Source organism: Drosophila ananassae, chromosome 2L (genome assembly GCF_017639315.1).
Source record: "Drosophila ananassae strain 14024-0371.13 chromosome 2L, ASM1763931v2, whole genome shotgun sequence".
Lineage (NCBI taxonomy): Eukaryota > Metazoa > Arthropoda > Insecta > Diptera > Drosophilidae > Drosophila > Drosophila ananassae.
In genome coordinates, this window is record NC_057927.1 from 28,085,936 (window position 1) to 28,099,369 (window position 13,434).

The window sequence follows — 13,434 nt, forward strand, 5'->3', positions numbered from 1 at the left end:
CTTATTAAAAAGTATTATCTCTTATTGGGTTTATGAAAAAGGAGCAAGTTCCGCATAAGTAGTAAGGTAATGAGTAAGATATTCAAAGTAGCAATATAAACAATAAAAGGTAAAATCCTTAGTTTGTTTAAAAGAAACAAAGTAATTTTATGTCCTTGCAATGTTTACCCGGGCCCCTTAATCAAATCTTGAACCAGTAGAAATCCAAGTCCCGTTCCCAGGACCTAATATTCCGTATCGCTTTCCGTTCCTAGACCACGGAAAATGCTGGTAGCATTCCTCATCGCATGCCAGAACTGTGAACCGGACACGGGCGGCTAGTGGAAGAAGGCTGAAGAACAAAAAACAAAACATGCTGCTGGAGGGGAGAGAAACCACACCCCGAACAGCGGCGGCCATTGGTGGCCTGGGATTGGTTGCTGCCAGGCCCGACGCTGCGCAGTCGCCTGCGCCGGTATAAAAAGGCAATCATCGCCGAAGCCGACTCAATTAAAGTCGAACCTCGAACGGTGAGCAGGCTCTGAGGAGGAATATAAATATCAAATAGTAATAGAATAAAACAACAGATTTGAGAGAAAAATGCTCTTGATAAACGCAATTAACTGACATAAACGAACCAAAGAAAAGAAACAGTGACAAAGAAGAGCTGTTGAAATCGAATGAATTGGGAAGGCTAGTGATCTCTAAAGTCTGAGCCTGTGATTAGTGTTTTGTGTTGGTGTTTTTAAAAAAAATAAAAGGATCTAGGATGGAACACGATAGCTTCGACGATCCCATTTTTGGGGACTTTGGCGGCGGTCCGCTGAACCCTCTAGGCGCCAAGCCCCTCCTGCCCACCTCGACTGCGATGCATCCCGTGATGCTGGGCAGTGTCCACGAGCTGTGCAGCCAGCAACAACAACAGCCGCAGCAACAGAGGTTGCCCGACTGCAACACTATTCTGCCAAACGGAGGCGGGGGAGGAGCAGGTGGCGGTTCTGGTCCCGGAGGATCTCCCAACTATGTGCCCAAGCTAGACTTCGTGAACAAGATTGGGTGTTACTCACCGACGCAGAAGTACGAGTACATCACTGCCCCCCAGAAGATCGTGGAGCAGCAGCATCAGCAACAGCACCAACAGCAGCATCACCACCACTATGCGGCTACTCCTCCGCCCAGCCATAACGGCATTATGATCCATAAACAGCCCTCCCAACAACAGCAGCAACTGGTGGGGATCCTGGACTATCATCCGATGAATGGCAAGCTGGACTACTCGCCCAAAGATCAGTACGAGCCACAGCAGCAACTGCAGCACCTCTACGGCGGCAGCCCGCATCACCTGGATCATCTGGACCAGCACGGGGGCGATGCCCTGCTCCAGGACTCCTCCCCAGTGATGCTCAATGGAGGTTCATCGGCTGGAAAACTCAAAAAACCCGATGAAATCTGCGGACAGATGGAGGCGGGTGGCCCTGTCGTCGCTCCGACAACCAGCTCCGCGACGGTGGTCAATGGTGGGGCAGGAACACCCAACGGCACTTCCGCCAGCTCTGCAGGAGTTCAGGGGGCGGCAGGCACAGCAGGAGGTGTGACATCCGCTGCGCCGAAGAAGGAGAGCAACAGCAGTAAAAAGAAAGGCGATCCCAATGGCATTAAAAAAAAGAAAACGAGGTAAGCTGATGACAATTTTTTATGTGTTTTTAGTACCAATTAATTTAACGACGGGAAATCAATGAAATTATGTGCCAGAGACAGTAATACTTGCTATTTATGGGTCAACCACGGGGCGTATGAGTAATGGCAAGGCATGTTAAGGGGCACTACGACCGCAATCTGGGGGGTTATTTGACTCTTAATGAGCTAGATAAACGCACTTGACAGACCAAGTTACTCTCATTATTGCTTTTTTAAGTTTAAATTATTTCTGTTCAAATTAAATTTATATGAAAAAAAGAAATAGTTTCATTCGGTCACATCAACTTATTAGACCTGGGGCATTATAATTCCTTTTCTAATTCGCCTCTTTAACCCACTTTTCTACCCACAGGACAACCTTTACTGCCTACCAGCTGGAGGAACTGGAACGAGCTTTCGAACGTGCCCCGTACCCGGATGTGTTCGCACGCGAAGAACTGGCCATCAAGTTGAACCTGAGCGAGTCTAGGGTGCAAGTATGGTTTCAGAACCGACGCGCTAAGTGGCGCAAGCACGAACCGCCTCGCAAAACGGGGTACATCAAGACAAGCACTCCGCCGACGGCGAGTCTGAATCCTGGAACTCTTGCCCCTCCGTTTACCAGCTATCCACAGACGACGACGGTGACGCCGCCGGGCAGTATGGATAGCTGGACCAGCTACCAGACTCCCTACGAGCTGACACCCCAGTTCAGTTTGCTTTCGCCCGCGGCCAGTCCGTACGGCACCTATTCCGGCCAGTATGGTGCCTATGTGCATGAAAGTCAGCTGTTCCCAATGCGTCACTTCGATTACGGCAGCCCGACGCGCATGGAAATGGGAACAGCCTCCGGATCGGTAGCAGGGGGAGGCGAAGACGTGGTGGCCAACGGAACCAGCTACCAGCCGGCGGAAATGCAGCCCGCTCAGCATCCGCAGCAACAACAATTGGCAGATGGCACCCTGGTAACCGTCCATACCCACCAGCAGCAGCAACCCCACCAGTCCCAGCAGCAATTAAACGGGAAGTACCTGAGCGCAGAGGAAACAAAATACGTGCACCTCCAATGTCACCAAATTGGATCGGGTCTAGAGTTGAGTCCTGGCTCCAACTGTCACCTGGTCGAATCTCAAGGTCAGCACTATGTGACAAGTGCCCCAGGCGGATCCTCTAGCGGTGGTGGTGGTGGGGGTACCAGCAGCGACGACAACGACAGCGGGGGCCTGCAGGCTGTGATCAAAAGTGAGGATGCCGCCCAGCAGCAGCAGGCACAGAGCTTCACCCTGCCGCCTTTTTTGCACTAAGGGAAATGCTCACACATAGGCGACAACAGCAGAACAGCAGCAACCGCCGCTGGACCACGCCCATCGTGCCAAGCGCCCGATTCCGGCGGCCATTTTAGGTGGGCGTGCGGTGTGCAGCATTTCAAACCTTGTATCGTCGGCTGGCTGTGGGGCCACAGGTACCTCCAAGAGCCAGGGATTTAAAGATTGATTTCAAGCGAGATCCGTTTAAAGTTTCGAATTTAAAGGTAATGATTAATATTTTCGATAGCCAATTAATGCATAACGTGTAAACATTGATATTTAAGCCCGACTGAGTTCCACAATCCAGAGGCTTTTAGGGTTTTGCTGACCATGTACACAGATACAGTCCCTGGCCATTGTTTTCATATTGCCATAGGTTCCTTTTAGGTTTAATTTCGCAAGTTGCAACAACAGAATCGATAAGTCTTGCCAAAACTTAAGACATATTTTAATTCTAAGTATAGATTAAAAACGGCTAGAGGTTCTAGAACATTTGTAGAACCCAGCCCCCAATGCATTCAAAATGTGCCTTACCGCATGGATACAGGGCGGCTCTTCCGCAAAGAGCCCCGGATCCGTACTACTTTAAGTATATCCCTACACCATTGCAAAATACTGTTGTTTAGACAATAAAATTCTTTCTGTATTGTATATTAGCTCATTCGGCTTTATAAAGTTACTACTTACTAATTTATCCGCTTTGTATATTCGTTTAAAAATTTGTTGTACCTAAAATTAAGTTAATTTAAGTTACGTTATTGTATCGTACTCTAGGACATTTCGCCAGTGTATATAATAGACATATGAATAAATCGTATTTTGTACCAATTACTGACTAATAAGTTCCAAACAGAAACAAAGCTTAAAATGTAAAAACAAGGTGCATAAAGTATTATTATGGGAATCATAGATGTTACACTTTCAAATAGGAAAAAAATGGTGGGAATAGCTTGAATGTATTGAAGATTCGTAGTCAATATCAAAAGCTCTAAATTCAGTTGTTTTACAACCGAATCGGCAAAAGATAAAATAATATAATAAAATAATAAATAAAAAGTAACTGGTATGATGGGAACAGTTAGGCTGTTCCTTGTTTCAAAACTGCCTGCCAATCAATGCCTTTGAAGAATGGATGTGCTTGTAACTGATCGTAATCCAAACGATGCTCGGGTGTTATTTCCAATAACTGTTCCAAGAGGTCCCTGGCATTTTCGGAAATGTCGATGGAATCACCCGGATACTGAACACATCCATAAAGCTCCAGCTGGCCTGGATGTGTAGCTTTATAAGGCTGGAAGAAATTCGTAGTTAAAATAGATTTGCAGCTTCAACATCGTACTTACCACTCCCAATAGCAACTGGTAGAGCACCACACCGTAGCTCCACCAATCGGATCGAAAACTCAAAGGTCTTTCTGGGGCCACAAAGTGATTGGCTAGCGCTTCGAAGCTGAGTGCCTTGTGCACATAGTTGTCGTCCGAGCTGAGGCCTTCATTTTGGTAGAAGTAAGTCAGTAGTAACTGCCCCTTGGCGCCCAAAAGGATGTTAGCCATGTGCAGGTCTCGCAGGATGACGCCCTTTCCATGCAGGCTGTGTATGGCAATGGCGAGCTCGCAGGCCCACTGCCGCAGACACTGCTCTGGAATGGGCTTGCTCCGTATACGCGAAGCATCGGACTTTAGCTTTTTAGGTGTTGGGATACCAGCTTGCAAGTTACTTAACGTATTCGAAACTGACCTAAGCAACTGTTGGGAGCTTCGCACCAAATCGCTGACGTCGCTGTCGGCGGAGAGCTGTTGCTGCTCCTCCTGTTCCGTCTCCGCTGGAAAAAGCTCTCCGTAATTGGCACTCTTGCTGCCTGTTGGGGTGTAGCTCTGCAAATAGTCGTACAGTCTGCCGCCTTCTGCCTGTCGTAAGAGCAAGAATATCTTTTGCTCAGACTGGAAATAGGCCAGTAGTTGAACCATGTACGGAACTTGCTGAGGCAGAAATATGCTTTGGGTAAGCGAGTGACTAGCCGGCTTTTCAATACCTTTCATGATGGCCGCGGGTTGCTGAGGTTTTGTCACGCTCTGAACCTGCATCACCCGTTCCTGGAGCACCTGCAGCACCTTGTACCGGGCCAGCTGGTTCCAAGGGCACTCCAACTGCGCAACACAACCATTATCGGTCAAGTCAAGGGAGAGCTGAAATTGCAGCTTCTTTGTTGGGCAATTTATTGCCAAAAAATTGGCGTGGATCTCCTCCGCACGGGCTAAATACTTGGCTATCTTGGCCTTGGCTATATACTTCCTCTCCTCGTTGGCGTCTTGTTTCGATCCATTGAGCAAAAGATCCACCCCATGCTTATAATGATGGTGGGCTTCGGCATACTCCAAATTGACCTCCGCCTGGACGGCATGGCTGAACTCCAGGGCCGCCTCGTATATGTAGTCACTATCTTCTTTTTCAATAGAGGCCATGGGCGTCAGAAGGCGCAGATAGTCCCGCTTATTGGAAATCTCATCCGGCTTCGACTCTGCAACAGGTTTGGGTTCTGTTCCAAGCTCGACATCCTTGTCGTTTGCCTTATCCTTATCCCAGCGTGCATCCGTAGAGGTTTCCTCGGCATTACGTGGGTCGTAAGGCAGATCAAGTTTATCGCAAATATCGGCTATGGCCCCGGCACCGCCATTTCCCATGGTTCCAGTGCAACTGTTCTCATGACCCAGCCTCAAAGATCTCTCTACATAGAGCTTTTTAAGGGGCGACCCGTTTGGCGAAGGTTGCTCCTGAAAGAACTGAGTGAAGGTAGCGCATTTATACAACGCGGGATGCTGCGCCGCAAAGTCAAGGAGCTGCAAGATGTATTCCTTTCGCCGTTGAATGACCACCGCATCAAATCGTTTGAAGTAACTGCTATCCGTGGGCACGGGCAGCTTTCCCGGTAGTTGCATGCTCTTGTGGCGTCGGCTCAATTCTTTGTGAAGCCTTTTCACATCATGGAATCGTTTCCACACTACTAGGCAGGTCAGGGCCTGGGGCACCGATCGGGGGAAGACCTATCAAAGTCCGGAAAATCAACCATCTTTAACTATGTCTTATAATATCCGTACTCACAATCGATGTTATTTTATAGATTGTGTATCCTCCCTTGTGCTCCTGGGTGTCCGTCACAGTGAAACTGTGTATCCAGCCCCCCAGATTGAGACTCATCCTGCTGTTGCAAGTGGCGGTTTATTTGATAAGCATATTTCCGTTTCCTATCAAATGTTTTCCCCCAATTTTTTTTTCGCAACTTGGTACAGTGTGACCAAATTTTGTATGATAGCTGCATTGGCAACACAAAATAGATAAACATCGATAAGAAACAGTTAAGTTATCAGTTTAACTGTCGTATCGACGCGCCCAAATAAAGAAAACTTAAATTTCAATTCAAAATGTACATTAATATATTAAGGATCCAGACGGAAGGATCAAAATAAAAGTATGCCTTGTCCCAGAAAAATACATTTATAATATTAACTCGCCCAATTTTGGGTCGCTTGAAGTTCAAGCCTTGAGCATGGTAATACTTGATGGAAAAGGCACAGGGTGTTTAATAACAACGACTGCACACAGGGCGGCTCGCTGCATTTCAACTACAAGCCACACTGGCAACACTGCTCCGCACACACCTGGCAACACCGAAGCAAGTAGAGAAAAGAAGGCGACGAGACACTGGCAACTGGCAACTGGCAAACTGCAAATTCGACGCCGCACGTACCGGGAGCATTTAAATAATTTTGTGTGGATAATTTTACCGAAAAGGCACCAACACAATGACTGAGCGCGAGAACAATGTGTACAAGGCGAAGCTGGCCGAGCAGGCTGAGCGCTACGACGGTAAGTGCACCAAAAGGCTTGGGCTGGAAAAAATTTTCTCATCAGCGCCAGAGGAGCGCCAGCCATGGGGAGGGGTCCGTTCGTTGCGCTGCGTCGTCGCGTGGTCTCTGAAAAGTTGCCGTCGCCCGATACGTCCGAAATTGTTCCAAGTTAGCCAATTTAAAACTAGGAGACTATTTGATAGCTGGGGAAAAGTGGAAATTTTTAATTTAGCAGGCAGGCAGGCAGGGCAGGCTTCATATGTGTAGGTGCGACGTAGCGTCGCTGCCGATGTCGATGAGTAGTATTTCTTCGAAACGAAGGACAGGGGTGAGGCAGAGAAGGAAGGGGAGGAACGCCAAGAAGAAGAAGAGCGTCGGAAGAAGAAAGACTGGAAGAGGGAGACGGAGACGGAGAGGAGAAAAATGTAAAACCTGATTTTTACCGGCAAAAATTCGCGTGGTTTTCGCGCTGGTCTTTCCGTTTGCGAAAAGAGAAAGAAGCCGAAATTGCGTATTATAATTTACAGAAAATAGTTGTATCTTAAAAGAGTAAACGTGGGGAAGGGGGGGTGGGGGCCCCGGGTTCCTTTCCAAATCGAAATTTTGTGTATTTAGCGTTGCGAGCGAGGGCTGCGCGGCCAACATTTCCATTTTCATTTCCAAGCGTTGCTAAGGGCTGTTTGTAGTCGCCAGTTGTCGTCAAGGCGTATCATTCTAGAAGGAAACGCAGCGACACAATTTTACTTTATTAATTTCGTCCAAATATCTGAGCCCTCTACATCCACACCCAAAATCATTTCAGTGGGATGTCGATGTCGATGTGGATGGGGTGGGGAGAGGGGGCATGTCTCTTTCTGCTGCTTCTGTTCAAAATGTGCTTTTCATGCGCAGCGTCAACGGCGCGGCGTTGCTGAGAAAAATCGATGAATGAATCGATTGTGTCGCCGGTTCCCCCCATTCCCATCCTTCCCGCCCCCTGGTTTTCCCTAATTCGTTATTTATGCAAATTAGTTGCGGCTAGTTTTAACTTCTTCGCCTCCAAATCGGTTCTCCAGCCACTTGGCAACTCTGTCTGATAGTGCAGAAAAAATAATTTTTTTTTTTTTCTGTTGCTCTCGCATTACTCATGCTCACGCGCATGTGTTTGTGCGCCTGCGGACTGTGTATGTGTGTATGTGCGCGCGGATGAGTGTTCTCCGGGAGCTTTTATTGTTGCTGCTTATTTAATTAAAAATACTCCAATTAATTAAAACGCTGCTTAAAATGCAAACATAGGACTAGCCGAATGAGGGTGGTGGGGGGTGGGGAAAGAACAATTTCGGCTTTTGCAAAAAGCGCGCGCTTAACGATTTCCGATGGCCGCTGCCTGTGCTAAAACGGGATGACTAGAGTGTCTAGCACTGTCGGCGTCGCTGCACAGTGCCTGCGAAAAATAAGAGGCATACTCCCAAGCCCAGTTTGCTGTACATTAGGAGGGCTAATTGCAACAGTACGGCGGATAATTGCCTGCAAAACTGACAACATTAACAGGCGGCGGCGGTGGCGACGGCGGCGTCGTCCCTTCATAAAAGCCGCAAGAAGTCAATCAACTATTAGCAGCCACTGCTAACCCACACACACGTACCTTTGTGTCTGTATCACATGTTTGTCTTCTTATTTTCGCCTGCGTGAGCCGTATCTGTGAGCCTGTGTGTGTTTGCGGGAGCACTTGGCGTTGGCCTTGTCGCACTTGGTCGGTTGCGGTGGAGCTCATGCTGGAGCACCAACACCAGTCCGCCAAAGAGAGCACACATACGTAGAACAGGCACAGGCACAGGCTAATGCCGCCAGCCGGCAATGTCTGCGCCCCCAATCTGAACTTACCTCACCTCCCGGTTCACCGGCACAGTCACAGCCACAGCCTATTCCTCGTCGTCCTCTCTCCCCTGAATACCCATTAACGTCAGCCTTTAAGTGTGCTTTCTCAGGTGCTCCCTCTGCCCCATTGCCCCTCTAGCGCCCGTTTCCCCCTTCGCTTTTCCCGTTCCCACTCGCCGGGTTCTATCTACATTTTTTTCGAGGTCGCGCACTGCTTTTTCCGTCAATGTCGTCAATATGCGAAAAAGCATACATAAGACTGATAGATAGGTATATGGGATCGAGAAGGGGGGGAATAGGTGTGCTTTGTTGGATGTTCGCTTTTTGTTCGAATTGCACCATTTAAGTGGTCAGCTCGCAGCAGCCTCTGCTCCGTGGCCCGGTTGTTAGCTTTTCTTTGTCTAATTACACATTCTTTGCGCTGTAACGGTATGTGCGCATGTTTTTTCAGCTGCTGCGCCCTTATGTCACACAAGCGGGCACACCCTCACAGCCACACACACCCACGTCGCTCTGATAAGGATGGGGGAGGACTGGGATGGGCCGGGCCGGGCCGTGCCGTGGCTAGGGGTAACCTCCAGGCATCCCCTTTGCCTTTTGTCTGTGTTTTCCTTAATCTTTTATTGTACGGGGTACTGACGTGCACCTGCACAGGAGACACTACAAACTGTATACATGTATGATACCTAAAGACCTACCTACCTGTTTCTAAAAAGGAATTTAGATAGTATGCATTTTTGTGAAAATGTGAAATATTAGACAGAAATATAAGTATGAGATAGTTGGAATGAGTTTCTGGATTATATTTTTATTTTTGGCTGCGCATTGTCTTGCCATGGATCCAAAAATTGTATTTTTTTTGTTGCCTCGTTTATTGATTTTTGCGTTCTATATGTATATTTAATGACCCGACTTGCGCGCATGTCTCATAATTGGTAGTGGATTACTACTAAGCAACATGTGCTGGGTAGCGGGGGAATTTCCTATCTGGTCAGCCAGCCCCCCCCTCGTTCTGGCCTTAAACAGTTAGCTGGCAAGTTCAATTTGGTAACAGCCTTAACGCACGACAGTGTTGCAAAATGCGCAACGCATAATACGAGTCTCAATGCAAACAGCAATTTTTGAAGTTCAACTGCGAGGCACGCATGAATCATGCTACTTTAATTTAAATTCTCACATGTACGTGCTACTACAACAGAAATGAAGGCAGGCGGCAGGCGTCCGGCAAGTGTCCCGCTGCGTCTCTTGCCTTCACTGGTGTTTGCTTGAGGGGGTGGATGTGGGTGTGGGTGTGGGTGAAGTGCGTCAGCAGCTGACACGGGAGCCGCGAGCGAGCGAGAGGTCGCTAATGCAGGCGACAGAATGCGAAATGGGAAGCAACACCACTATTACAGTCTTTCAGCTCTGATTCCGAACTGTTTTGTCGTTTTGTTATCAACAATGTATACATTGTGGACCCGCTGAGTCGCCTTGCAGCTGCTGCCGTTTCACCGGAGCTCCGAGCATGTGATTCATGACGCGCTTTTGGGAGTATGATGCTAGTTAGGTTGGTGCACCAGTGCGGCGGAAGCCGTTATCACCGGTTGATTGCTGAATGGGCCACGGGTGTATGACTGAATTTGTTAAAACGGGCGTGGACGCAACGTCGAGCTCTGCGTATAAGTATCTGCTTGATTTATCATTGAACTGGGCGTGTCGCCGATAGGAAAATGGTGACCTAGACAGAGAACTTTTGAGGCAAGTTCAGGCAAAAGTTCCAATGGCTAAAAATGTAAAAAAAAAACACTCGAACCATTGTGTTTGAATTGCTCTTTCAATGGTTTCCATTCTCCCAATCCCAACAGAAATGGTGGAGGCCATGAAGAAGGTCGCCTCCATGGACGTCGAGCTTACTGTGGAGGAGCGCAACCTGCTGTCGGTGGCGTACAAGAATGTGATCGGAGCACGACGTGCCTCGTGGCGCATCATCACCTCGATCGAACAGAAGGAGGAGACTAAGGGTGCCGAGGAGAAGCTGGAGATGATCAAAACCTACCGCGGACAGGTGGAGAAGGAGCTGCGCGACATCTGCTCGGACATACTGAACGTGCTCGAAAAGCATCTCATTCCATGCGCCACAACCGGCGAAAGCAAAGTATTCTACTATAAGATGAAGGGCGACTACCATCGCTACCTGGCCGAGTTCGCCACCGGATCGGATCGTAAGGATGCGGCGGAGAAGTCGCTGATTGCCTACAAGGAGGCCAGCGACATTGCCATGAACGATCTGCCCCCAACACACCCCATCCGCTTGGGATTGGCTTTGAACTTCTCGGTATGTTCCAGTTGGAAATTTGAAATTGGCAATGCCATAGAGATAGTTTGTAATATTTATGGTGTGTTTGTGTGAAAATGTTGAAAATAGGTGTTCTACTATGAGATACTCAACTCCCCCGACCGCGCCTGCCGCTTGGCGAAAGCCGCTTTCGATGATGCCATTGCCGAGTTGGATACACTGAGTGAAGAAAGCTACAAAGACTCTACACTCATCATGCAGCTGCTGCGAGACAACCTCACATTATGGACGTCCGATATGCAGGCAGAAGGTAAGACACATGCTTAAACCAAATTGTTGCATTTATTAAGTTATAAATATTACACTAAGAAGTAGACCCCAACACAGGTGACGGCGAGCCGAAGGATACCCAGATTGCGGATCCCGAAGAGCAGGATGTGTCGTAATTTAAGTAAACCCCCGCCCTTCCATTTAAAAACACATTATATACCTTCTAAAAGTAAATATAATACCATATAATATATATGCATACAACAAGAACACAACAACAACAACAACAACACCGAACCAACACGGCAGCAACATCCGTAATCAACGAACGACAAAAACAAGGGCAGTGAAGGAATAATGTAAGCAACAGCAACAGCATCAACAACCAACAACAACAAGCAATCCAGCATGCAACAATTCATCGACAGAACGAGGAACAGAGAACGACGAGAACCAACCCGAAATTCAGCACAAAAAGCTAAAAATTAATAAAACGCGCTTGAAACTGGGGCGGCATGGTGGGCGTGGCTGCTGTTGCTACTGCATGACTCGCGAAAAACTATGTGGCAGGCACTTAAGGGGCATCTTGTCGTCGTCTCGTGCTGGCTTCCGAAAATAAAGCATAAAACAGCAACCACTCTACTACATTTGAAATTTTTGCATTCGAGAAACAAAAGCATTATATTATATTTAAATAAATATTATATTTAATTATGAGAAGCAAAAAAACAAAACAAATAAACTTCATTTAAACCACAAAAACAAAGCTAAAACAAAAACACATAATGAAAATCGAGAAACAATCACAAGTAAATGAAAATTTCATCGAGTTGGCATGCATTCATTTTTAAACTAATAAAGCAAGTTCACATCAAAAAATAAATAAATCTACACAGCAGCAACACATAAAATACAACTTTAATTTTAAGCCCATAATAAAAAGAGAAAGAGAAAATAAAATCGAAAACAAAAACGAAAACGAAAACAATTTAATAAGCGCAAACATAAAAATTAAACGAAAATGTAAGAAAGAGTACAGCAATTAATTTAAATTTAATACAAATAAAACATAAAAGCGTAAACGAAACGAAACGAAATGAGCAACCAGAATGAAAGACCGAAATAAAGCTAAAAACTATATTAAATGAGAAAAAGGAATGTTAGTTAAGCGAAATTCAAAACGAATTCTTAAGCTTAAATTTGTATGTATGTAAGTGTATTGTTCAGACACCGAGACACTCGCACAGCCACACACCCATACACCCACATACCCACACACACATACATACGCACAGACATGCAACACACCCACAGGACTCCCACAGACACCCACATTACACACAACACGCATACGAACCGTTGGTTTTCTCTTAACGTTTCCTTGCTCTCTTACTACATTTTGTTTTAGCATGATCATATGAAATCGAACGGGAATATTGTTTGTTCTGTTTTTTGCTTTTCGTTTTGTGTTTTCCATCGCAATCGCAGTCTATTTTTCTCATCTCTTTCCTTGCGCAACAAACAAAACATATTAATAATATAGAAAAGTATTTGTAGTTACTAAATACAAAAAAAAAAAAACAAAAAAAACGGTACATATATATTGTATACATATATACTTGTATATTTTCTATGCCTACCACTTATGTAATTTGTAGAGATTTCGAATTTTTCCAAGAATCTCCCTTCCAGCCCCAAAACTCCTCCAGAATATCCTTTCCGGCGACACACTGTCGGCATTTAAATCCGAAGCCCAATTCCACAACAAAAGAAATACCATTTAGTTTAGCCAAAAAACAAAAAAACTGAATCCCCAACATCAAAAGCAGCATTATCTGTAGCGTGTTTGCGTGATTAGCGAGGAAATATAATGACAACGGAAAATGTTGGTCGAGAGCAGAACAGGAAAGTTTCGCACGAACTTTTTTGCAGCTCTTCATGATAAATGAGGCGCGCAGAAAAGAGGCCAGACTAATATTTCGCAGTTGCTAGAAATGCTAGAAAGAAGAGGCCCGTGCAGAAAGTTAATTAAGCATAAATCAGCAGCAAAAACAACCGCAATACAAATACAAGAAACCAGCAGCTAAACTGACATTCGTATTCATTTCAAATAAAAATCATAAAAAACAACTGGTCGTCGCAATTTATTATTAATTGAATTTCTCGGGCTCGTGTCTGGGGGGCAGACGATGCAGGGCGTGGCAAGGCCAATCAGTGTGAGATA

At 46.3% G+C, this 13,434-nt stretch overlaps 3 protein-coding genes across 6 annotated transcripts; 2 read left to right on the plus strand and 1 right to left on the minus strand.

Moving 5' to 3' along the window:
* The first annotated feature begins 457 nt into the window (after positions 1-457).
* On the plus strand, positions 458-3,922 carry LOC6505718 (retinal homeobox protein Rx). 2 transcript variants are annotated; one of them, XR_001408466.3, is made up of 3 exons: positions 458-1,653; positions 2,030-3,187; positions 3,248-3,842. XR_001408466.3 is itself a non-coding variant. In XM_001964360.4 (2 exons), the coding sequence occupies exons 1-2, from the start codon at positions 749-751 to the stop codon at positions 2,958-2,960; spliced, it is 1,836 nt and encodes a 611-aa protein (XP_001964396.1). In that variant the 5' UTR covers positions 458-748; the 3' UTR covers positions 2,961-3,922. The 2 variants fall into 2 exon arrangements, 1 of the variants encoding a protein (XP_001964396.1); XM_001964360.4 differs by having other exon boundaries at positions 2,030-3,922.
* LOC6505798 (ribosomal protein S6 kinase delta-1) lies at positions 3,585-6,289 on the minus strand. The gene is made up of 3 exons (XM_001964359.4): positions 6,063-6,289; positions 4,307-6,004; positions 3,585-4,254 (listed from the first exon to the last, which is right to left on the minus strand). The coding sequence occupies exons 1-3, from the start codon at positions 6,156-6,158 to the stop codon at positions 4,042-4,044; spliced, it is 2,007 nt and encodes a 668-aa protein (XP_001964395.1). The 5' UTR covers positions 6,159-6,289; the 3' UTR covers positions 3,585-4,041.
* Positions 6,290-6,477: 188 nt separating this feature from the next.
* LOC6505719 (14-3-3 protein epsilon) lies at positions 6,478-13,340 on the plus strand. Of its 3 annotated transcripts, none has more exons than XM_001964358.4 (4): positions 6,478-6,827; positions 10,510-10,979; positions 11,070-11,250; positions 11,310-13,340. In XM_001964358.4, the coding sequence occupies exons 1-4, from the start codon at positions 6,764-6,766 to the stop codon at positions 11,384-11,386; spliced, it is 792 nt and encodes a 263-aa protein (XP_001964394.1). In that variant the 5' UTR covers positions 6,478-6,763; the 3' UTR covers positions 11,387-13,340. The 3 variants fall into 3 exon arrangements, with proteins under 3 accessions (XP_001964394.1, XP_014760770.1, XP_014760772.1); XM_014905284.3 differs by having other exon boundaries at positions 6,589-6,827; positions 11,313-13,340; XM_014905286.3 differs by having other exon boundaries at positions 6,589-6,827; positions 11,316-13,340.
* Positions 13,341-13,434: the final 94 nt, after the last annotated feature.

Bases quoted from the DNA above. Each gene is read 5' to 3' on its own strand.
- LOC6505798 (XM_001964359.4), bottom strand. From the start codon at position 6,158: ATGAGTCTCAATCTGGGGGGCTGGATACACAGTTTCACTGTGACGGAC. The intron at 6,005-6,062 runs GTGAGTACGGAT...GGACTTTGATAG, and splicing joins TCTATAAAATAACATCGATT to GTCTTCCCCCGATCGGTGCC. The intron at 4,255-4,306 runs GTAAGTACGATG...AATTTCTTCCAG, and splicing joins ACCAGTTGCTATTGGGAGTG to CCTTATAAAGCTACACATCC.
- LOC6505719 (XM_001964358.4), top strand. From the start codon at position 6,764: ATGACTGAGCGCGAGAACAATGTGTACAAGGCGAAGCTGGCCGAGCAG. The intron at 10,980-11,069 runs GTATGTTCCAGT...TGTTGAAAATAG, and splicing joins GATTGGCTTTGAACTTCTCG to GTGTTCTACTATGAGATACT. The intron at 11,251-11,309 runs GTAAGACACATG...TATTACACTAAG, and splicing joins GTCCGATATGCAGGCAGAAG to AAGTAGACCCCAACACAGGT.
- LOC6505718 (XM_001964360.4), top strand. From the start codon at position 749: ATGGAACACGATAGCTTCGACGATCCCATTTTTGGGGACTTTGGCGGC. The intron at 1,654-2,029 runs GTAAGCTGATGA...TTCTACCCACAG, and splicing joins ATTAAAAAAAAGAAAACGAG to GACAACCTTTACTGCCTACC.